This window comes from Gouania willdenowi, chromosome 5 (genome assembly GCF_900634775.1).
Source record: "Gouania willdenowi chromosome 5, fGouWil2.1, whole genome shotgun sequence".
Taxonomy (NCBI): Eukaryota; Metazoa; Chordata; class Actinopteri; order Blenniiformes; family Gobiesocidae; genus Gouania; species Gouania willdenowi.
Window position 1 is genome coordinate 7868892 of NC_041048.1, and position 25722 is coordinate 7894613.

The 25722-nt window shown below is 36.8% G+C and overlaps 2 protein-coding genes across 2 annotated transcripts; one reads left to right on the forward strand and one right to left on the reverse strand.

Annotated features, from left to right (window-relative positions):
- Window positions 1-850: 850 nt before the first annotated feature.
- snrpc (small nuclear ribonucleoprotein polypeptide C) lies at window positions 851-7394 on the reverse strand. The gene is made up of 6 exons (XM_028447309.1): window positions 7222-7394; window positions 6430-6472; window positions 6218-6326; window positions 4145-4204; window positions 2861-2965; window positions 851-1329 (listed from the first exon to the last, which is right to left on the reverse strand). The coding sequence occupies exons 1-6, from the start codon at window positions 7227-7229 to the stop codon at window positions 1208-1210; spliced, it is 447 nt and encodes a 148-aa protein (XP_028303110.1). The 5' UTR covers window positions 7230-7394; the 3' UTR covers window positions 851-1207.
- A 1280-nt stretch (window positions 7395-8674) lies between these two features.
- On the forward strand, window positions 8675-19256 carry ilrun (inflammation and lipid regulator with UBA-like and NBR1-like domains). Its single transcript, XM_028447828.1, has 5 exons — window positions 8675-8951; window positions 11691-11845; window positions 12441-12638; window positions 12735-13039; window positions 17144-19256. Exons 1-5 carry the CDS (start codon window positions 8794-8796, stop codon window positions 17177-17179), a joined length of 852 nt encoding a protein of 283 aa, XP_028303629.1. The 5' UTR covers window positions 8675-8793; the 3' UTR covers window positions 17180-19256.
- Window positions 19257-25722: the final 6466 nt, after the last annotated feature.

Below are 25722 nucleotides of genomic sequence, written 5' to 3' on the forward strand. Positions count from 1 at the left end.
TTTATTTATATTTTTCTCGTATTTCGCTTGTTTTTGTGAGTTGCTGGTTATACTCAGTATGATCGTCATTTTTAACTAAAAGTAGACATTATATAACTACATATTTTAATGCTTTAAAACACTTTTCCCCCCTCTCTCTCTCTCAAATATACCCTGTAGTGCCAGCACGTACCCCTAGGGGTACACGCACCCCCATTTGAGAAACACTGCATTAGCTGATGCTTCACATACACTACTGTTCTAGTAAGGCACTGTGTGCCAGCTGAGATCATAAATCACAAGCTGCTGGATTCTTACATAAGAGCCATAAGTCTAGCAATATGCCTGAGTGAGCGAACTAATGAAGGCAACCCAGGCTCATCATTTTCATGGACCACATCTAAGAAATATCCATTTTTACAATTAACTTCTGATGATTGGAGTTATGTAGGTCCAAGACATTAGGGAAAAAAAGTAAATCCTGTATATGTCAGTTAACATTCACCACCTCATCAAACCTGCAACTAAGAGAACATGACACTTCTGTTCAAGAGTTGAGTCTAAAACAGGGGCCGTTGTCCAGCAATGGTACCAAATAGGGATGGGCAATATATCTAGATTTAAGATATGGTAAGTTTTCTATTTTGACGATATAGAAAATGACAATATCTCCTATATTGATACATACATTTATATATATATATACAGGTATATATGATGTTATCTGACCAAGGAGAAAGTAGTCGTCTGCATTAAGTTGTAATGATCATCTCACTTTGTGCCGTTACAGCAAACTGGGAATACATTGAGTCTTTACCCACAAGTTCAATTTTTCCCAGTCTACAAGCAGTCAATAAGATCAACAAAAAAAAAGGAAGCAGTGTGTGTTATTGTTTTATTATCCAAACAACTACAAATCAGAAAACATGAAACAATGTAAAAATGAAACAATAACCTGTCAATGTGAGGACAAAACAGGAAGTCAGTGTAAAAACATTCTTGGATCTGAACAATAAAAACACAGACACCATCCATCAGGGTCCGGGATCTGAAGTTATTTCAAATAAAAAGGCGAATCTTAATAAATACCTGAAAACTGAGTATTGTGAAGAAAAAAAAAACACAAAGTAAATGTCTGACTTTGATGGTTGAGTTGCACTGAATCTGAGTGTCCTCACTAGACAGCGTCTGTTTGAAGAAACAAAAAGGACTGGAAGTCCATTCGGCCTTATCTGTCTGGTCGCATCATGCCTGGCCTGACTGGCATCATCATTGGTCGAGGGTGACGCATCATGTGTGGCGGTCCAGGCATCATCTGCATAGGTCCCCCCATCGGTGGCCTCATGCCTCCTAAAAGTGACAGCGGTGGGACACAGTTTAGGTACTGAAATAAGACCACTTAATTAATAATCATTTACACTATTACACACAGGGATCCAACAGTTTAGCAAGCAAGCACAATAATTAGAATCTACTTATTGGTAGAAACCCCCTCAGCTCCACAGCAGGGTGCATCATCCAGCTGAAAGAAGCAATCAATACTGCTTCCATGAAAGAGATTCACTCAAAGTTATTTGTAAAGGAGGTATGGTTAATGTAAAAAAAAACAATTATTGCATAGTTTCTGTGTGAATATCATATTGCATTGAGTGTTTATTCACATTATAGTTTTTAAAGTGTTAGTAAATTCAGACTGTTGACGTTTACGTTTGGAAATCTAGAAAAAAAATGTAAGGAGTATGATTAGATAAGTTTATACTTCTTCCTACTCCTTTTCATTCATGTAAACTAAGACGTGTAAGAATTTGAAGATGCAAGATAGTTATTTTATTTTTATTTTTTTTAAACAGTTTTTAAGTTGTCATTTCCGTGATCAGAATTAAAAAATAAATAAAATCTAAATCAAAGTGTCAGCTAAAATACCTTGAAGTCAAATCCTTGTGGATGGCAAGACCAATGTTTTTCAATCCAATCCACTTTAATTATACAGCACATTTAAACAACAAAATGTTTCCAAAGTGCTGCACATGAGATCATAAAAACACTAAAACCAAAACAATACAAATGGGCTTCACCACTGAATGAGTATAAAACAATAAATAGAATTAAAAACACATTAAAAAAACCAATAAAATAAATAAAAAGACACTGGGGACCACACATCTTGCACGGTGCTAAAAGCCACAGAATAAAAGTGGGTCTTAAGACGAGATTTAAAACACACCACAGTGGGGGCAGTTCCAATTCTAAAATAAACAAGGAACCAGTGCAAAGACTGGGGTCAAACAGTATGTTCATGTTTTTTGGCCCCTGTTAAAAGTCGTGCTGCAGAATTCTGGACTAACTGCAAGCGACAAAGTGCTTTATGGCTGATGCCTGACTAAAGTGCGTTGCAGGAGTCCAGACGACTTGAAATAAAAGCATTGACGACTTGCTTAGAAACGGCTTAACTTTGGATAAAAGACGATGATGATAAAAGCCCGATTTTAAAACGCCATTAGTCTGTTTATCAAGTTTCCACAAAAAAAAAAAAAACATTACAGATACGCAAAAAAGGTTACTCATTTTTTTTTTTTTTAATTTTAATTAATCACAAACTATTGCAAATAAAAATTGAGTTTTCAGAGAAAAAAAAATGGGGATTTTATTTTTTATATAAAATTCTGTAGCCTTTCCTCTACTCAGTCTGAATCAAAGGCAACTTATTTAGTAAAAAAATACCATTTCAAATAAAAGTCCTAAACTTATACATTTATTTTTAATTAAACAATGGCGTCTTGTTCCGTTTACCATTGCTGAACCATAAATGACAATAAAGTTATCCAACTTTAACAGACATTAGCTACAAACGAGTGATGCCTCAGAGGAACATGTATCTCACCAGGGCCGCCAGGCATCATCCCGTGTGGTGGGGGCCCCATCATGGGCATCATGGGAGGCCCTCCCATCGGGGGTGTGGGGAGCATACCTGGGCGAGGTGGACCACCTGAGTGACAGAAAAAAAAATATCTTAAACCAAACCAATGTACATGTTTAAAAGGGATCATTAATGAAGCAAAAATAGGTAAAGGTCAGAAAAAGGCTTTTAGTCAAAACTTCTATTTCTTCTACATATAAATTGATTTCAGTTTTATATTCTCAGCTTTTTTTATTTGTAAAGTTTTCCACTGTTTGACATCTTTCCCATCACTGACACCTACTATGACTGAGAGATGGGTATGAGAGGTTCATCAAAAATAATAAAGGTTCTTAAATATACACTAGGTGACATAATTATGATCAACATCAGATTTTACCCTAACCCACACATTCACTCTTTCTGCTTTGACTGATGTATATTTCTATTAATCAATCATGCTGATATATTTTACTTAGAAACATTTCTTTGTTTGTGTAATAAAAATTACAATATAATCTTGATTAATGTACTGAATAACACATATAGTAGAACATCAGAAATAAGGAACAAGTTGAAAAAGATCTTCATGTCATGTTGTTTTTTTCTTTGTGAGTTTGCAGGAAAACTGAAACCTAGAGGTTTGTTTTAGTTCATTTACTGATATTATGCAAGACATTAAAACCCAAATAACCGCAAACCCCGAGTTGGCAAACTGTGGTTTAGATCAGTGGTTCCCAATCTTTTTCGTCCCGTGTACCCCCTTTGCATTTTTGTCAGATCATGTGTACCCCTCTTCATATCATTAGTACCCTCTCAATAATGTCATATGCGTTTTTCAAACAATGAAAAACAAAAACAATTCAAAATAATGAGTGGAATTAAATTGGAATTTAGTTAAACTACAACTATTGTGTGATTACTTCAACAGTAAGTAAATACAGCCTCTTTTGAACATTGTAGCTAATTATTATTATTGTCTCTTGTCAAAAGTGTAATAAAAAAAGCCTCTACAGCATAAAATTATCCTGTTTCAATAAATTACAAGAAAAAGTAGTATTTTATTGAGCAATAGTATTGTTAGTTGGTGGTGAATTTGTCCAAAAAATATCCTAAAGAGCAACTTGGAACATTTCCTGATTATTTTTCAATGAATTGTTAAACCTATCCGAGTACCCCTGCAATGTGTTCCTGTACCCCTGTTCGAGAACCACTGGTTTAGAGGAAAAGAAAACAGCTAATGCAGTGCAGAAAGACTGAAGGACGCACCTGGAGGGGGGCCACCAGGGAACGGCGTGGGTGGAATCTTTCCCTGCTGAAACGCCGCCGCTGATAAAAACAAAAATGAAAATAATTAGACAACAAATGAATGCAAGCTAAGCACTGTGTGCTAAAGACCAATATCGGTCGGTTCAAGACAACTGATTTTGATGTAATTCCAGCAAGATTCTTTTGTTTTCTTTTTGAAAAGTATATGTTAAAAGACAAAAGAATTTTGCTGGAATTACTATGCGGAAGTCAAGGAAACATCAAAGCAATCAGCAGATGCCTCTGACAAAGACTGGCAGTTGACAGTGGAAACATGTCAGCAGATCATAGTGGATTTCCTAAGTAACAGTTGTCTGACTAAATTAAACCTGAACATACTGATTTCAATGTAACACACCTTAGTCTAAAACCCATAATCTGTATAAATGTTCATGTGAATTAAGATATCAGAGGGAGCCAGAAAAGGTGTTAAACTATTTAGGCAAAGAGCTTAAATATCCCACACTTGGTATTTGAGCCCATTCTGCGTGGGTTAAATAAGAGGCTTTTATTGTTTACCACACAGCGTATATGAATGAGTAAGCATGAGTAACAAAGTTAGCGCCCACATTAGGAGGCTCAGCCATTGGCTGGAAAATCAGATTACACACTGGGATGGTGCTGCCACTAGAGGTCACTTTCACATTAGTTTTACTTCCACACACTGACTATACTGACATTTCCACTAGGGACGGGCAATATTGACCCAAAAAAAAAACGATCCCGATAATTTCTGGTATTTATCAAGATGAAGATAAATGAAAAAAATAAATAAATTCACAAGTTAGTGTAAACAGGTTCCTTACAAACACAAATAAATGTGAATACATCAACACTAGATTTATTTAAAAAGGCTACAATAGCTGCTGACTCAAAGAGTTCATGAGATGATATTTTATGGAATATATTTGCGCAGGTGAATTACTATTAGTGTTATTGTATGTAATTCATTTATTTCCTCATTTGAAATGAAATTATTTTCTCAAAAAAAAAAAAAAGCACATGAAAAGCAAAAATAACTCCATTAGTGTTTTTACTGTTGCTGAATCTTGTTTCATTAATCTGATGAGTTACATAAAGTTATGATTGATAAATATCTCTGATTTTCTATAATTAAACCAGATCAAGCTGATGATTTAATCATTCAGTATATTTAGGTGTAATAATCTCAATAGTTACATTAGTCTAATGGGACCAGCTTTGTCTGTGAACACGTGAAATATAATTAAAAAATATTGCGTTTCACAAATTGGGACGAATTAATAGTGACATTATTATTTATGCTAATATTTATTTCATACAACGTGTGACATGTTTAGCTTTTATCCTTCCATAGTAAAGTGTTAAATCTGACCATAAACAAGTCGATGGCTCTCTGTGGCTTTGACAGACGTGTTCTTTTTACTTGGTCTGTTCCTTATATGGAGTGGTTAGCGTTAGCTCTTAGCCCAGTCTGTGTGTCGGTGTGTTAGCTTAGCATAGTTAGCTTTAGTTGAGTTTCCAGTTCATAATCTCTGTCCCCGTGTTTGTGGAACTTTGGGTGGATCTGATGGAGGAACTTGGACTGGTTCACTTTGTTGGATGGGTATCTGGTTTTAACCAAGTAGCGGTCCATGATGTATCGCAGCACGGCAGCTTCAGGTAACCGTGATGAGCACCTCACACACACACAGACGGTGGTGCACGGCAGAGCTTCCCGAAACAACGTTTCGCTCCAGAGAATACTAAGTTGACAACAAACGGCCAGTTTTGGCCTGAGGAACACAGTTTTTTGGGGCATTCCTGGCTAAATTGAGGGACAAATGGCCCGTGGCCCTCGCTAATTTCCGACATGGGAATTTATCGTTTTTATCGTGGGATGACATTCTTACCGGTGAGAATATTTTTGACGATAAATCATAAACGATAAAATATTGCAGATTCCTAATTTCCACTCATCACATAAGATCAGTGAAAGGGTAGCAAAGTATCACAATGAAGTTTAGCAAATGTTAGAGTTTTATGAATCCTCCATTGTTCAGGTTTTCTGCTTACTTGTTTTATCGATCAGGCTTTGAGCCTGCTCCTCCATCCATTTCTGGTAGTAATCTTTCACATTTTCCTTGTGTTTCCTGCCACTGCAATGAGTCTTCCTCACTGATGGCTTGCAAAAAAGAAATAAAGTCATAGTTATTAGTTATTCAAAACACCCTTCAAACATAAACCTCAATTTCCCCCCCTTTAGATCTAATACACGCCAAACTTACCGAGTCATGTGTAAGGTAGGTGTCACAGTAATCACAATAAAACCTATAAAATGTTAAAAATGTAGGTTATTTTTGAATAATTCAACAACAGATATGCAAACACCAAACTATCATATACATACAATTTAACAATCCGAAATTTAAAATGAAGTATTGAAGCTTAATGATTATTCATTTAAACTGTAACACTTTTAAAAAGATAGGATTTTTCTAGTCATATTCTCAAGTCAGACTCAGCACTAAATTCCAATTCTATAATGGCTCGTTGTTTGTGAAAAATAAAAGTCCTTCTTAAGAATTTAACAAGTCTTTGTTTAGTTGTTAATTATTTGCAATATTTTAAGTGTATTTTAGGACATTCATTTATGTTTTTTTAACGTGGATGTGTGTTGTATGTGCAGTAGTTTCTCTGTCTAAATATCTGTCTAAAAAGTGAAAATGGATGCTTTTTTCGTCCCAACTTTTAACTGTTATAGTTTCTGTAAAAAAAAAAGCAATGTGACTTACTAGTTTAGACTGACTAATTCAGTTTAACCACGCTAATAACCAAGTCGTTTATTCTATTTTAGTCTGCACGTCTTCGATGGTTACCGACTACGTCGAGATTCATTCCAGTAACTAGTCGCATCCCAAACAAAGCTTGCGTTCATCAATTTGAGTCGAATCTTCAATAATCTTCTTTTTTGAAGATTTATTTCATTTGCACCCATTGGTTCGTTTTGTGATGTGATAATGTGATGAAATAAACACCATTTTAAAAAACTAAAACCAGCATAAAGATGTAATACTTACTTGGGCATGGCTGGTTTCTGCCGCGGTGAATCGTGCTATTCCTGTGTCCCACACTAATCGGTCCGAAATATCCCGGTGTCTTATCATTAGTTCCGCCTGTTTCCGTAGCAACGAAGTATGAATTAAATATGACTGAAAAGAACTCGGCAAAAATAGCAAAAAAATGAACAACAGTTAGACGCTTGAAAAATCTATCAAATTGTTTCGTATAAAATTACGAAATGCATAGTATTTTTCTTTTCTTTCTTTTTTTTTTTTTTTCAACTTTAATATATTTATTAGTTCAATGATTTGAATGAAAAAAAAGAATTATATAGATAAATACTAGTGGTCCTTAAAAATCATCAGAGATGAGGAATGTTTATACTTTTTATTCTGTCAATTGTATTGAATAACGTGAATTTTCCAGATAATTAATTAAATTAACAACAAATTAATTGGACATAGTCGAGTACTAAATGACAGCAAGATAAAGGAAAACTCTTAAGATTAAAACTTTTTCCACTACTACACGAAACCTGCCATATTTTAACCTATTTCCAACACTTTTTTGCCATATTTTTGCTCATTTTAATGCATTTTTGCTATGCTGCCTCTTCTCCGTCACATTTCAATGATTTTATGCACATTTGTTCCCCTTTCAAGACATTTTTGGCATTAATAAACCCTTTCCACCACGTTTCCCACCTAATGTCACATATGTTGTTGACCCATTTTTGTCACTTTTAACCACTTTTCACCATATTTCATGCTTATTTTAGCCAATTTAACCACATTCATGTGTCATGGCCATTATTTGCCAGTTAGACTAATTGTTCCTCATTTTGAAATTACATTATACACCAGGCCAATGTTATACCACTTTTTGTCCGTCTATATTCCCCTTTTTAGATGGCCCTGTCTCCACATGACGGTTCTTATTTAATTAACAGTCTTTAACTTAATTATGCACGGTTCTTTTTTCTCTTTCTCTGTCTCTCTCTCTTTCCTTTTTTTGTTTAGTGTTTATTCTTTGTATTTGTAATTTATTTTGAGCCTCTGTAACACAAGTAATTTTCTTCTGATTATGATTTTTCAATGTTCATGTCTGTATTCAACCACCTTCAGGAAGAGTGGGGGTCCCTTTATTTTGGGAGTCGCGGACTGAAGGTTGAGAACCCCTGCTCTCACCCATGTCAACATTGTACTCATTGCTGTCCTCCCCTACCCTCACACACTTATCCTTTTAAAGACATTAACACATCATTTCCTCTTTAACTGACATTATTTGCGTCGCTAATGGTTTATACATGCGTTTAATTTGTTTTTACCTTACAGCGCTGAGCTAAAAATAGGAAATATGAACTAAATTGACAAACCAATGAAAACGTTGCTACAAATAGCAACAGATGACGTCAACGCCTACGATGTGATTGGCGGAGGTGACGCGCGCGCTACCGTGACGCTAGACCCTTGTGACATGCGCAGTGGCGCTTGTTGTCTTTGAGTTGGTTGTTATGGCTGGACGAGGCCTCGGCTGCATCTGAAAGAGAGAGAGAGAGAGGACCCCCGCCTTGGGAAAGCCCGTCACCCATGGACGGCACGGACATGGACGTGGACGCGGAGCTCATGCAGAAGTTCAGCTGCATGGGCACCACGGACAAGGATGTCCTCATTTCGGAGTTCCAGAGGCTGCTAGGGTTCCAGCTCAACCCAGCCGGCTGCGCCTTCTTCCTGGATATGACTAACTGGTGAGTGCGGGGACTGGGGATGGCCTGTGGTCCAGCAACAACATGTCGCTCGCTTTAGCTGTGGAGGGGTTCCCTTTAGCGGTTAAATCAAGCTCCAGACGCTTCTTGAGCTAAGCGATGTGCAATACGGAGGGGTTAATTTCATCATTACACGGGAAGTGCTGGTTAACTCCTCACGGTCGGACTGAAGTGTGTGCTACACTAAAGTTTGTCCAGGTTGTGGCTGAAATACGAGCAGGAAAACTAAAAATGCACATGGCTATCACTAACAGGCTAAATTGGGTATCGGATACACTCGTATGTGCGATGTGTTGTGTTACATAATAACCAGCAGTCAGTTTAAAACGCAGTCTCAGTTAAAGGCGAACCTCCTCGTTTTGGGGGAGTGACGTCAGCGATCGTGATCTACAACAAATGAGCAGAAAACTTCCTGGTAGTCGTTATCTGCTGCAATCAGACCAGTGTTTGTTCAGCCATGATCAAATCACTCAGGTATTACCAGGTGGATGTAGATAGTACATTTACAAAGCCACGTATTATGTGTAATATCAAGACGAGTTTCATCATACTCTACACTATTTATGTCACGTGACTGAAACTGAAAAACGTAGTGAATGGGAATTTACCTGTTTTTAGGATAGTTTAGACTTCATATTATACACGTTTTTTATTGCTATAAAATGCTTTTCTATTCACTGGGAGAAGTGTACGAGGTTAACTAGTTCATTGATTTAGCCTTTTCCCCCCTATATATTCATGTTTACTGTTTGTGATTGAAGTAACTTTTATTTTTGGAAGTGGCTATTGATGTGGAAACGTTTTGGGGGTCACTGTTTTCACTATTTCTCAGAACAGTATTAAAAGCAGTTAGATGGATTTCTGACCGCCTCCCAACCCAAACCTACGGTGGCTGGGAAGTGTCAGGTGAATGCATTTACAGAAACGAACACGAATGCAAACAGGTCACAACACGAATGCAAACCGAAAAATATAAGAGTATCCTAATCAACTTTCAGTTACTTTCATACGCGTTTCGATGTCTTCTTCTTGTTCTTAACTGTTCTGGTGGGTTAAAAACATCCGCCAGAAACGTGTCGGAAACACTTCCGTTGCGGAAACCCGGTGGCCGGGAAGTGTCAGGTGAATTCATTTAAAGAAATGAACACAAATGCAAAAAGGTCACAACACGAATGCAAAATGGCCACAACGGAAGTGTTTCTGACCGAAACGCGTGTGAAAGTTGATTAGGATACTCTTATATTTTTCATATCAGGCTATCATATCATAATACCCGTCCGACTGTAATACCGGTCCGTCGGAAACACTTCCGTTGTGGCCGGTTTGCATTCGTGTGCGTTTCTGTAAATGCATTCACCTGACACTTCCCAGCCACCGTACAAACCTTCCCCTAAACAAGCCACACTATAGAACTCACTCACACGTGCTGTCCCTTACAGAGAAAAAGCCAAAAGTGTCACATATTGTGCATCTGTTTGTTAAAAATGTGCTTATGTGACATTTGGCATCGACAAATTTACCACGATTTTTTCCTAATCTGACTTTATTTAAATTAAAAATATCGAGATTTATGTCGGTAGCATATTATATTGCCATTTTGATTAAAGAATATTGCGATATGAGTTTTGGTCGATATCGCCCAGCTCTGATTTACAGTCCTTATGTCGACAGTGTTAAAATTCATTATTTTAATTTAGTGGTGAACAAGAATTTTAAGAATTTGTGTTCATGTATAGATAATATATATGCTGTGTATGTCAATGTTTTTATGTCATATTGGCAGATATATCGGTTATCGATCAATACACGGAATAATATTTAAAAACCCCAAATATCCGCATCGGCCCCCGAAAATCATTTTATGTTCTTTTATTATCATTATTCTTATTTTTATACACAATACACAAGGTTCTCTTTTGTAGAAGCAGGAATTTTAGGAGATAGTAGGGGTGTGTATTGCCTGGCATCTGGCGATACGATTCGTATCCCGATACAATACGATATAACCCGCTATTAACGTATATGGTGATTATTGCAATTTAAAAAAAAAAATACATGTCTTAAACAACTAATCTGTAAATGTGTACACCTTCATGAGAACATTATGTATGAAATGTATTTAATTGGCATATTTTTTTACACTCAAAATATTGGCTTTAACATGCCATGTGCCAATAACTTCAAATAAAGTAATAACACACAATCTGCCTGTGGCTTTTAAACCAACTTTGACTTTAGTGCAACATGACTTTAGTGCTACTTAAGTGAGGTATATGCCTAGCACAACAAATAAAGGTTTCAGAGCACTTCTTTGTGTAGTTAAAATATCTTCTGCAGTGGAAAAGACTTTCCTGTTCAAATAAAGGTAAAAAAAAATCAATATGGATGCAGTTTGAATCTATCCGAGAATCTTGCGACGTAATAATGCGATATATCGCCGAATCGATTTTTTTCAACACCCCTAGGAGATCTGGGCATTTGTTGGGTAATCTTTTCATCTTGGGAACCACAATACTCTGTTGCTGTTAGATTTCTCTAGATTCTATTTTTAAAAATGTTTATAACTTTGTTTTGTTCTTGGTACAAAGCCTAGATTTATTTTTAATGCCATTAACGACATTAAATATAATTAGATTTAAATGGCTTTTATTTTCACTCATTAATGTTGGTTACTCCATAATGGTTCTTGTCATATGCATGTCTTTTTTTGTGTTGGCACAGGAACCTGCAAGCTGCTATTGGTGCATATTATGACTTTGAAAGCCCCAGCGTCAACACACCGTCCATGTCCTTTGTTGAAGACGTAACTATTGGTGAAGGGGAGTCTATCCCTCCAGACACGCCGTTCACAAAAACCTGGAGGATACAAAATACGGGTACCGGTCACACTCTCCTCACTAAGCTTTGTATTTAAATAATCAACACAACAGTGATGTCATTGTGAAACAATAGTGTGTACATTTGTAAATGTACAAAAAATAAGGGAATTTACTGGATTTCAAGAAAGATTGGGAGACATGAATATTTTATTAAATGATCATGGCCACATCAGTACGAATCATACATACGGGGGAGCCTTTAACTTGGATTTAAAAGTATGTATATATATATATATATATATATATATATATATATATATATATATATATAATTTTAATTGTCAGTTTTTTGCTCAACTGTATCTTTTTACTCCCTTTATATGACATAACAATGTCACAGAGCCGCTCTGTAGTATCGGTACTTTTTAAGGTTAATTACCTCAAAAAAACAACAAAAGTGGATTTTGGTATGAAGTACACAGTAAAAATCCTTCTTGATTTGACACTTTCATAATTGATGAAGACAAAACCTTTTAAACTTGAGCATTAAAGTGCTTTTAACAGTAAATCAATTGCTTGCAGACGTGTGCTTTTACCATTATCTAAGCTGCAAACATGTGACTTGGATCTGCTTGTTTTTCGTGTGCTTTAGGTGCAGAGTCGTGGCCTCCTGGGGTTTGTCTCAAGTACATTGGTGGAGATCAGTTTGGTCACGTAAATGCAGTTATGGTGAAGTCTCTAGACCCCCAAGAAATATTTGATGTCAGTGTTCAGATGAGAAGCCCCACCGCTCCAGGCATGTACCAGGGCCAGTGGAGGATGTGTACAGCTACCGGATTATTCTATGGAGGTACCAATGCAACATCTTATGTTATATGTCTACAGAAAACCAAAGGACATCATTTACATTCTGTCAATGTGCTAAGATGTTTTCCTGTTTCCACAGATGTCATCTGGGTGATCCTCAGTGTAGAAGTCGGAGGCCTTCTCGGTGTAACCCAGCAGTTGTCCTCCTTCGAAACGGAATTCAACACCCAACCCCAGCGCAACGTGCAGGGAGATTTCAACCCCTTCGCCTCACCTCAAAAGAACAAACACGACACCACTGACAACAGTTTCACAGATTCCGGCAGAGCCTGGGAACGCACGCAAGAGCCGATCCAGCAAGATCAGAATGGACTCTCACATAATGCTGTAAATAGAGCGTCAAACGGTCTCCAAACCAATCTTTCTGTGGTGACTTATGGGCAGGTACGTCATTTATTTTTCATTACATTTGACTCCTGCTTGGAGCTCGTACCATGTCCACAAAATTCAAATAGGTGATTTTTGGTCATGGAAGCATAATGAGAGTGTGGTATTTACACAGTATGTTACTGCAAGGGACTGCCGGGATGTTCAGAGGCGTAGGCGGCGGGCGGAATCGCCTACTACTGTTTTTCTGGCCACCTTCTACACATAAAGCTGCAGTTCGTAGAATCCTCTCTCCGCTCCGTTTTGAAACCGAAACCGACCCTCCCTTACCAGTATTTTTTCTGAACGCTCTTAGCGACTTTTTTCTCAATATAGACTAGTGACAAATGTATGAACTTTATCTTCTGTTATTTGAGATTTTTCTGGTGCTTTAGAGACTCTAACATGAACGCACGTATCACTCTAGTTACTGTCCGGAGCAACGTGGCTGCTGCTGTCAGCTCGTCCCTGCCAGAGAGCACACAGAGGCGGCTGTGATCCCTGCTCACTGCCGCCCTGAGTGGACTGACAACCATCACTCCGCTTCCAGACTATAGAATTATTTTTTATACTCATCCTAACACTTTGGTGTCAGTAAGGTTTTTCTATTAGCTCAGTTCTTGCACCAAAAGCAACCATTAGCATCATTTTTGCAAATTTTTCCGGGGGGGGTGCCCCCAACCGCCCTAGGTGTCGCGCGTCATCGGCACGCAGCCGCGGCAATTCGCCGCAACTTTTAGCATTCTACTTTTACATTCTACATCTCTGCGATTGGCTTCAAGTTGAAATTACCGCTCTTTTGTAAACTATCTAACATCTATGGTAAACATGCTTTGATTTGTGAAATAAGAGAACCTGAGTCTCCCACATTCCAGGGTCAAACTTACTTCATTTCCTGTAAACCTTTGGAGGTGGTGTCGTCCTACTGTCACTGCTTTTTTTGCTAACCATAGATTTCCACTGGATGCGTACCTGCTCCGCTGCGTATCTGCAGTGTAATCTGCTGTCCAGCAATACCCACCTCCTCTGGTTTTGCTGCATATCTGTTGCAACAAGGACTAATTCACGTGATTAAACCATGCATATGTGTAATATTTTAATGTGAAACGCTTGGATCGGGCCAAACGTGGTATCAGCTGAAAGGTCTGGTCCCCTCGAGTCCAAATCTGTGCTTGGTTTTGAGAATTGCTCCCGCAAGAGCAGAAACGCACAATTTTCAGTCCTGCGGATTTATCTTTGTCAAATTGTTGTAGCACAGCTCTGTTGTCCAGCCAAAATAGAAGGGCTGCATATCTGCTGCCGAGGGCTCCAGCATGATGCAGCAGTTATGCAGCTGTGCTGGAGCAGATTCGGATGTGGTGGAAATTGGCAGTATGAAGTCTGAGTATAAAATATGTCATCTGCATTCATTTTTTTGTACTCATCCTAACACTTTGGTGTCAGTAGTTGCTGAAATTAATAAATATTGATCAAATGGTGGAGGTGAGCTACATCTGGAGTCACTGCAGCCATTAGGCATTCTGATTAAGAAAAATATATAATTTTTTTTTGCAGGACTTATGTCAATTGTCTGCGTATTGAAGGTTTTAAAACGGTAAAGTTTGCATTGAATTATGCTCTTTTTAGTGTAAAATCCCTGCCCGGAGGCTTCTTAGTTTTGGGTGAAGGGAGATTAATCTGCGTTGCTGATTAAATTCCGGCTTTGTTTAACTTTTTACACCTCGTTTAAAGGTTTTTGTTAGTGGTTTCGGTCAATCAGCTGCATGTTAGAGTAAAGCTCACTCTACTAAAAGTGAAACAGTGTTTGTGAATAAATGCTGCAGCTGTGAATATCTATAAATACCTCAAAACATTCCCGGTCTGACTGTGGTCGTGGAGCGTTACATTATAACCACTGTAAGTCCCACGTCCACCATTTATATAAGACGACTGCACAGCGTCACGCTTGACTTCATGCAGGATTTATCAGGCTCAGAAAGTCGAAGTTAATATCTTCATTCAAACTAATTTAGAAAGGTTTCAACTAATGTGTTCATTTACTGTGTTTACAGTGTGTTTACAGTCCTTATGTTGACAACTTGACTGTTATATAGGGATGTAACGATTCACTCAACTCCCGATATGATTCGATTCACGATACTGGGTTCACGATACGATTCTCTCACGATTTATTTTACAAAATGGGACTGTAGACATTTTTTTTTTTTTTGGGAAAAAAACTAGAAAATACAGTACTATTTTCCTTTTATTGTCAAAAGAATTCCTTGATAAACTATTCAAAACAATGCAATTTAACTAAAAATAAATCTTGAATGAAATAAATAAAGGAATAATACAAATGAAAATGAAGCCTATTAATTTAAATTCTGGTTCTATAATAAACAATGCAAAACTGCATAATAGTTCTTTTTCTTTTAAAAGTGCAACTGAAAATTGGACTTAAAAAAACAAACAAAAAAAACCGTCATTGCACTGATTTACTTCATATTTGTTTGGACCAGCAGAGGGCGCTGGTAGCACAGTGGTCGGTTGGCATGCAGATATCTTGCAGTGAAGAAGAGAAGCTATGCTAGCAGACAGAGCTAATAGAAAAACGTGACTTTTACAGATATTCAAGTAATATTACAGATATTCTTTCGGTGCTTAAGGGGTAATGAATCATTTATTAACATATTTAAGATTAGAAGGGGGCCAGAAAGAAAGTATTAGCTGGCTCCGCCGTCAAAAAAAGTACTGAGATTCAATTTTCAGAAAATCAATATCAACCGTGATACCTATTAATCGATTTTTAACTGCCTTACGGTTAATCGTTACATCCCTACTGTTATATATATAATTATAGTCACATAATTTAAGTGTAGTAGTGTTCTGCTTTTTGTCTTCAACATTATTTTGAATATTATAAGAATTTGTGTTCACGTACAGTAAAAATCCTTAAATCAATGTTCTTTTTTCATATATCAGCCGATTTATTGGTTATTTACCCAATAATCAGTGTCGGCCAATCGGTCGGGCAATAGCAGGGTTGGGGTCAATTACATTTTTCAGTTACAATTACAGTTTCAATTACCCATGTTCAATTCCGATTACAGTTAGCTGCATTTTTTCCAATTACAATTTGTTTTTATTCTCCAAAAGTCAATTACAACTACATTCTCAATTACTAAAATTCAATTACAACTACATTCTCAATTACTGAAATTCAATTACAATAAATCACAATTACTGAGCCGGAAATAAATGACGTAAAAAAATGAACCTTTCTCTTGTGTTAGCTTTCTGTTAGGATCAGTTATGATAACGGGTGCTAAATCAGCTGTAAAATACACTAAAAACAATTATCTATCATCTAATTTCTTTCCTATCTTTCCTTGTTAGGCTTCCTAATCAATGAAAATATAGGTTTTAATATTTTTTTTAAATTGTAAAATGTGGGAAAGCTTGATATGAAATGTATTTTGATCATTTTTAACTGCATATGTGTAGAACTGTAACATGGACGGTTCTCCAGTTTTGCATTTAAATTATAATTGACAACTATTACAACAGCAACATGTTTTTAAAATTACAATTACCATTATAAATACACCATAATTGTAATTTATTATCAATTACCCGATTACATTCATAATTGACCCCAACCCTGGGCTATAGTTCTTGCGTTGAATTAAAAAACTGTTTAAAGTTTTTTCTGTCTGTATTAGGTCAAATTTTGCAATGACTCACTAAATGAATGCTCTGTAGTGACCAAAGGGACAAAAAAAACTATTTCTATCTGCTGAAACTTTTAAGCAGCAATGGTAAAAAGATGAGTTTAGGACATTTGTGACGATGACTTTTTCAACAAGTTTGAGTCCAGACTTTTATTTTTATTAATGCCAGAGTTGTGGTGGTTTTATTCAATGTGACAAATGTTAAAGGATGCTGCTTTTGTTTATGACGCGCCTCTATCTGTACCGCAGGCTTATCTTCTGCTCATTACTGGTTTGGTGGTCACAGTTTGACCAAACACTTGTTTGGAATCAATGATGAATGCGTGTAATGTTTGATCCGTTCAAAAGAGATCAAACCACATCCTCAAGTTTGCATCCATGTAACGGTGCTCGTTTCTCTTTTTTTCAGGGCATTCGTGGACCCTATCCCTTTGGACAGAGCTAGAACAGCAAAGAACCTCCCCTAAGGTGGCTGGGAACACCTACAGATTCCTCGCATGCAGAGGAGCCCAATGGGGGAGGGGATAGCTGTTTTATATTGACTCATACCAACCATCTCCGAACCTTTTGTGGTCCTTACAACAGAGGAAACGAATGACAATGAGGTGATGGATTCTATCAACTACAGCAAAACCTCCCGCCCACAACCAACACCTGGACTCACGTGTGTGAATGCTTGGTTTTTGGAGAGCGACAAACCCTTAAAAAGTATCAATACACTATTTTTGTTATCACTGTTATAACGCACCTGATAGAAGAGGAAAATTCACCTGAAATCATGCCATCCAAAATCACCCATTGGCAGCTGAGTTCTTTGTGTATCTGGGGTTCCTACACAGGTGTTTGTAGACAAAATAACAAGAAGGAGAATATAGATAGGTATTTGAAGACTCAAAGGTGTTCAATCTTTGAGTTATGTTTTATCTTTTACAATCTTCCAGCTCTTTCTGACTAGAGCCTTGCAGCAGTTTGACACCAAATTCTAGCGAATAAGAAGATGTTAAACCCTTTTAATGGTTTTTACAAGAGGTTTTAGGTTGTTTGTCCTTAAAAAAGCAATGAGATTTGGTCATGCCCCTGAAAATTAGGCTTTAACCTGGAGAAAAAAAGTACAGCAGGATAAAGATGAATTATAGCTATTTATTAGCTTATAAGACCAATTTTTTGTGTCGACCTTGCATTGTTTTACAATTAAAGAGCTACTAAAGAGTTACAAAAAAAATGTAGCATCCAAAGTCCAACAACTGTACAAGCCAGAAGATATAGAAATGGTACTAGTCCTTGTGTAGGAACTCCACTCCATCCAAAGATGAAATCCAGAGAGCCAAAATTGTCTGTTTAAAGTCACACAGTGTGGATGGTGCCTGATTCAGGCCAACTGGGACAGCGTGTGTATGTACATATACGTATTTGTCTTTTTATGGCTGGTTTTTGCTTTATATGGAAGAGCGACTTGCTTGTGAGTTGGACTTGATGAGACAAGGTTGACAAAAGCCATGGAAATTTACTTATCGGGGTAAATGAATGTCTTTTCTGGGTCCACATGTGTTCTATTGAATATGGGTGTGTGTGTGTGTGTGTGTGTGTGCATGTATGGCTGTGAGTTTGGGAAATGCTTGGGATTGAACTGAGATTGAACGATGTATACTGCTTGGCGACAGCAATGACTTGACGAACACTTGCACACCTGGATTTTTTTCCCCTTTGCTCCGTCTGGATTTATCAATTGCAAACATACCTCAGTGTAGTGTTTTTAATGGTCAATAAATTCCCATATAGGGCCAGCAGGTGGTGCTAAAAGCCAGAATACCAACTTGATCCCTGGTCTTCGGGAATGCACTGTTCAGTGGAATTTTTTAGGTGATTAGGTTACCTTGGAGCATTTTCGGTTCACCTAATTTAGGTGGAACCGAAAATGTTTTCTTTCTCCTGTTTTTTGCACTGTCATGTTACTGAAAATTGTAGAAAGCTGGCCTCCTAATAGATATTTTACTGCATCAGGGTTAATTTTTAATCCATTTTTTTTAAACGTCATGTTCATTCATTCATTCGTTGATGGTAAACACCAGAGTTTCATCAGGATTAGTGCTTTTTGTTAGCCACGCTGTTATTTATTGCAACAGTTCCAGAACACTACATTGTTTTAGGTTTCAGAATCAAGTAAGAACTCTATTATTGTTTCTTTTTTTTTGTCCACGGGAGGTCATTAAACAAGATGTCATGACGTTTCCTCCTCCCAGACAGTATACACTAATGAGCATTGCTTCTTAAAGTCCCATCTCTCATTTTTGTTTGTGTTTTTGTTGTGGGCTTGTGACTGTGTGTGTGTGTGTGTGTTCTGGGGTGAGAGAGACATATTGCTGAATTTATTCTTTAGCTTGAGACTGTATGGTGTTAAGATCTGTGTGGATTGGATGAGTTTACATAGGATTAGCACATCAATCTGAAGAAAAATGGTCGAAATAAAGCTTTTTTCCCCTGTATGATTAAGCATTTCTATGATTAAATTAACACTGAAACTATGATTGTTCCATCTTCATTGGTTCCAAATATTAACTTCACCGTTGTTACTACAGTATCTCTGTTAGACAGAGAATTACAGCTGGCTGTAATTGTGGTAATTTACTGCAAAACTGCAGAGCAAACAGTTTAATGGGAAACTTAAGACACTAACTTGTCAGCTGGAAAAAAAACTGTCCAAACTGTCACTTAAAGACTGATGGGGATGATTAGTTTTTTAAAGCTGCTAAAAACGATAACGAATGATTTAAAAACAAACATTTATCTAGCTATTTCTTCAAAAAATGGTTCTCATCCACCAGTGTGTCCCCAAACACGTGTCAAAGTGACATTTCTGGAGTTTTTACACGTTGAAACATTGAAAGTTGTGCCAAAAAACAATGGCGGATGTTGAAGATGTGGCTTTCCACGGAAACATCCCTAACTATGGTTGAAATTTAAAGAGTAACCAAACTCAAAACTACTGTTTTTCTGCTAGAAACAAACATATTTGGGTATGAACTGAAGTAGTGTTGTTAATTGATACTTGTTCAATGCTTAACATTTAAGTCAAAAGTATTTAAATGCAATAGAGTTTTGCTATTGGCTGAGAGTGGTGGTTTGCTACGTTTTGGTTGGCTACTTATGTCATGAACCAGCACTGTTGACTCCGCCCCTCCTATAAAGAGTCGCGACTTTCGCTACTTCTCAGAACAAAAACAGAAACAGAAAAGCGCAGTGAGATGGATTTCTGAGTGTATCCTAAATAACAGACCTGCCGCTAAACAAACCACACTACTGAACTCACTCACACATACTGTCCCTTAAGAGGAGAAAAGGCCAAAAGTGGCACATATAATAAACAGCAACTTTTTGCAACATTTAGCAACAAACCATGTTTAAAAAAGGTGTTATTTTGGTACTTCCAGTGAATTTGCATATTAGCAAAATATTTAGTTTCACCCGTGACATTTAGATCTAAGATTTACATTTAACATTGAGATTCAACATTTAACGTTTTGATTTAACATGTATATTTAAATATAATGTTAAATTTTAACATTTAGATTTAGATTTAACATTTAAGATTTAGATTTAACATTTAGATTTTTATTTAACATTTAAAATTTACTGTACATTTAACAATTAGTATTTAGATTTAACATTTAGATTTAGATTTAACATTTAAGATTTAGATTTACCATGTAGATTTTTACTTAAGATTTACATTTAACATTTAGATTTAACATTTAGTATTTAGATTTAATATATATATATATATTTAAATGTAACATCATGTAGATTTAACCTTTAGGTTCAGATTTAACATTTAGGTTTAACATTAACATTATATATTTACGAGAGAAAAAAAATCACAAATATTGCTATAAATCTGGTCAAAACGTTTTTTTTTTGGTTTGTTGCTAAATGTTTTGAAAAGTTGCTATTTATTTTAGCATTTGTAACTTTGCAATTGGCGCCCCATACAATACCAAGACTTGCCCAAGACCAGAATGCACCAAGACAAGACCAAGGCCATAAAAATAAAGGTTCAAAACCATGACAAGTTTGAACAGTTAAATATAGCATACTCTCTTTAATTTTGATTTTCTTTTAAATACATTTGACAGAAAAAAACCAACGCACATTCTTTAAGGAAGTAACACCTCCGGAGCTTGAAGTGTTTGTTTGTGAAGTTAAAATAAAACCTAATTCAGTTTTTTAACCAAAAAAAAAGGAAACCTCATTGTGTACTTCCCCTTCTCCCTATCTCGAGTACAGATCGCTGTAGGGGTGGGATGAAGAGGAGCACAGTATGAAATAGTTATTTTAAGTATAGATAATGTCTTTGTGATTGTGTGTGTGTGTGTGTGCAGCAAGCACCCAGGTAATTATTTGAATGGGGCTTGTTCTGTCATCGTGTGACAGGGTAACTGAGAACAAATATTGACCTTTGTTTTGGACTGAGCCTGCAAAGCTCCTATCATAGCTCCCATCGCTCACTGCGCCTGAGTCAATAGGCCTGTTTTGTTTGACTACTGCACATCATTTCTGTCAAGTCAAACAGCTCAGAGCTCTAAAGTGAAGGAATTAAAAACAGGTATTAGTCTTAGGCAAGATTCTGTCTGTCAATGAATACGTGAATGCAAGGTTTTATAATGATAATCATTGAAAAGTTTGGCAACGACCGGTAGTTTTGGTACTTTAATGTGCAGATATTGATTATAATAATATTAAGTGTATGGTTAGTGTGTGTTTTATTGAATTTATTCATTTTTAAGTTGATGTTTCGTCTAGGATTTTCAGGAAATGTTTATCTCCCGATCGCCTTTGATCGTTCCGAAAAAGAAGACAAAATTAATCTCGCTATACCCTTACCAAAAAGACATATACCTAAAGTGCATTATGCTAATTATACTTAAGTATAGTTTAAGTATAATTTGCTTAGTACACATTTCGGTATCAAGTACACTTACCCAATATACTAGCAGTATACTGTATATCAAAATATACCATTTCAGTGCTTCTTGGGACTAAATTGGCCCAATTTTAGTTTACCAAAAGCTTTATTTCATACTGCAAATGAACTTATAGGTATGCTAATACTATAATAGTATACTAGAATCTAACCCACTTTCATTGAAATATGCATTTTTTGTTATAATATACACTGCGATACACTTTTAGCTTTATTTCCCATAGACTTGTGAGCTTAACTATCCTACCAACAGACTTGTGTTTTGTTTTTTTTAATAAAAAAGTAAGAATTTACAAAAAAATAATAATAATTGCCCTACGTTGATGATTAAAGTTTCTCTGATTCTGGTTATAAAGACATTATGGATGTGGGGAGAAAGGTATTTATTAGGCTGCAATCACTAGAATCTGCACATTCACAAGCTGAATAAACTTAAAGGTCATTTAAATACTTCTACTACTTATTTCAAAAATTTGAACGCAAGTATGAAGTAAATACAGTCTATTTGTACTTTAACGTATACATTTCAGTGTACTGCAAGTAAAGTGACGCCCTTTCATTTTTAATATATATTGAAGAACTGGTTTCCCAAAGACTTTTGAAGAAAATGTTTGATTAAAATCTGTGTCTTGCTTCAGGCCCCAAAACAATCAATGCAACCATAGCAAGTTTTTCTGCTTTTTTCTTTTTTTTTTTTTTTTTGAGGATTTTTGGCTTATTTTAAAGACAAATCTCACTTTTCTGAGTAAATCAACAAGATAAACTGCGGAAATGAAGCAGCCCTGTTGTTTCATGCACCATCTGTTCAACCTGCTTTCTTAGACGCTTCATTGAGATTAGATTAGAAATTGTGTTTGACAAGGTGGGGCACATTGCAGGCATAATAAACCACTAGACAATAGTGCCAATAGTTTTTTTCCTTTTTTATTTTTTTTTGCAAGTGGAAGGTTCTGAGCACTTAGCGTCAGAATTTACAGAGGTGAAAGTAATGGATTAGAAGTACTCACGTTACTGTAATTGAGTTACTTTTATGAGTACTTGTACTTTTTTGAGTATATTTCTAAATTGGTAATTTTACTTTTACTTAAGTATGTTTTAAAAGAAGTAAAGTCATTTATTTGAATGTTAGGGGGGTGCAACTGGTCTATCACCCTTTATTTCAGATCTTAGTGATCTGCGCCCTTCAGTCATTTGTGCAGGCAATCTTAGTAAATCACACACATCAAGTAAATAAAGAAAATTTTGCTTATTTACATGCACTTAATTTAGTGCTGTACTGATAACCTATCCAGGCTATTTCTTACCTTTTTGTTGTAAATTAGATGTGATGGATCACAGTCCCCTCTAAACCCAGAAAACGAATGATTCTCGGACCCACCAGTTTTTGTTCTTTCACATTCATGTGGAAAATCGAAAGTAGTGTAGGCTACAACGTCAACCCCGTCTTGTTGAAATTGTCTGAACGGTTTTGTGCATTGCATTGTGGGATGTGGAGTCCCATAAATGAATGCATATAAGTGTTTTTACTTCATTCTTACTGTGACTTTTTATGTTTGCCCAAAAAACTCCAAAGCCAAAGTGACTTCCAAACACGTCTCTGGTGTTTTCATGGACTAAAAATTGTAGTGAAACAATGGAAGATTTTTATTTTGGGGCTTACGCGGAAAGATCCGAATCTGGCCAAAATTGAATGTCTGGTGGAATGAGGTGATACCACAGGGAATACTGAGAACAAACTACAATAAAAATGGTGTCAAACCAATCATAGTCCTCATTATCTCAGGAAGGAACGCAATAAATCACAGTAAGAATGAAGTGAAAACCCGTTCGTGCCTTTGTTCCCATCCCACAATGCAATGCGTGAAATAATAGGTTAAGGTTTCATTTATTCAGACAACTGTTCCTCAGAAAATCCACTTTGCTCTCCTGACATGTTTTGACTGTCAACTGCCAGTCTTTGTCAGAGGCGTCTGCTGATCGCTTTGATGTTTCCTTTGATGTTTTCTTGACTTCCGCGTAATAAATCCAGAAAGATTATTTTTGCCATCTTTTTGAATAATATGTTAAAGGGCCCATTATAAGCAAAATGAACTTTTCTGTGCTTTAAATATGATAAAAGGTCTATTAGGGCTTCATACACATGTCCAAAGTGTTTTTTTTCATTGATTCCCTCAATCGTTAGTTAGAGGGTGATTTGCTCCTTTGTTACTGCAGGGTGAGACCAAACACCTCGCTACAATTTGATGACGCGTTCCCACTTTGATGACGATTTTGACGCGGCACTGAGCTGGAGAAGCCGCGCCTCCAGGAAGCTCTCTGCCATGATTGACATGTAACCAGACACGCCCAGGAAGGTTAGAATTTCAGCGTTTTTCGCACAGTGCTATGTATGTATTTTCTACAGTCTATGTATGTACCGGCGAATGCCCCGCCTCCACGCTCTGTCTCGCGTTTTATAAAGCAGCATGAGCTCGGCTACGGAGTGGGTGGGAGGAGGGCGGGCCGTCCTCTGGCCCTACATCACCGTGCGGGGAGGAGGAAGTCAGTGTCCCATCGATAGACACTCCCATTCATGAATATGCATAAGTAGGCCGCAAATCAGCCTGTTTGTGTAGAGTTGCTCAGAAAGTGACTTTTCAGAGGCTAAAACTCTGGAAAACAGGCGAGTTTGGGAAAATAAACCTCAAATACTTTGTTTTCGGAGATGGGTGAAAAATATCATGATATGAAACCTTTAAGGTTATGTTAAGAATCTTGCTGGAATTGCGATGCGTGAAACTTTTCCCACAACATCAATAAGAGACTGCTTACAGTGGAGATGAAAACTAATTTTTCAACTTTTTGCATCTTTTTTTTTTTGGGAGCAAATTATTTTAGACTTATTCATCTATGACACCTACACTATGGAATTATTTCTAATTAAAAACAATATTGTCAACAGAGAAAGATGTACAGTATGTGTTGGTCAAACCATGAATAACAATGCTTGAACAGTATAATCTTTACCCTGCATTTCTCCTCATAATCATATGGTAGCAATTCTGAGGAGGACAATATTAAAACTTGTGTCAAAAGTTGCTGTCCGATGTTGTTAGAACTTTCTAGATCAAATCCTATTCATCAGTATTAGCTCGTAAAGGAAGTGACTTGGTACCTTTTGTTCTTGACTCACTAAAGCTACAGTATGTATGAAGTCCAATATTTGTGAGAAATCAGTTCTTCCAACAAAGTGGTTCCCATTAATCATTTTTATTAAAAAAGAGTGTAAAAATTATGAAAATTACTTTACAGTCCCAACTGCTTTGTTTAGCTTCATATCACAGACTGGCTTTGATCCCAGAAAAAGCTGGAAAGCCGTGCTTATTAGATGCAAAAAAAAAAAAAAAAAATTGCTTTGAAAAAGAGACAACCTTTGTCAGTATTAATCTGCAGAGACATGAAAAACTATGTTAATACACCCCCCCCCCCCCCCCCCCCCCCCCCCGCCCCCCCGTCCCCACCCTTCTGTTCATCAGGTGTTCAAACGCAGTTTTTAGTGGTTGTGATATGATCATTCAGGTGAATCTCTGCATTGTTTCTTGTCAGTGGTGATCACAACAATTTCCATAAGCATCCTCATCGCACATTCATAGTACTACACTAATAAGCCTGTCAATCACCTGCATCTGCCTGTCGCAACATGATGAACTACACCTGAATTTTCCAGTGTTGGCTCCCATGTGAACGGACGAGCGCTGCACCGTTAAAGAAATTGCTTTGTTGTCAATTTTTTGCCTTTTGACGTGCCAAACTGTTCCCAAAAAAAGAAGAAGAAGAAAGAAAAAAAAAAGACGTTGCAAACAATGGAAATAACTGACTGCAAGTGGTCATGAAAGGCTGAGTTATCAACACAGCTTCTGGGATTTCCTCAGAATTTCAACTGAAAGTCACGTAAAACTAAACAAATGAGTGAGTGAGATCAGTGGCACTGCAATACAAACAGGTGAATGACAGCAAGCAAACCTGATGTG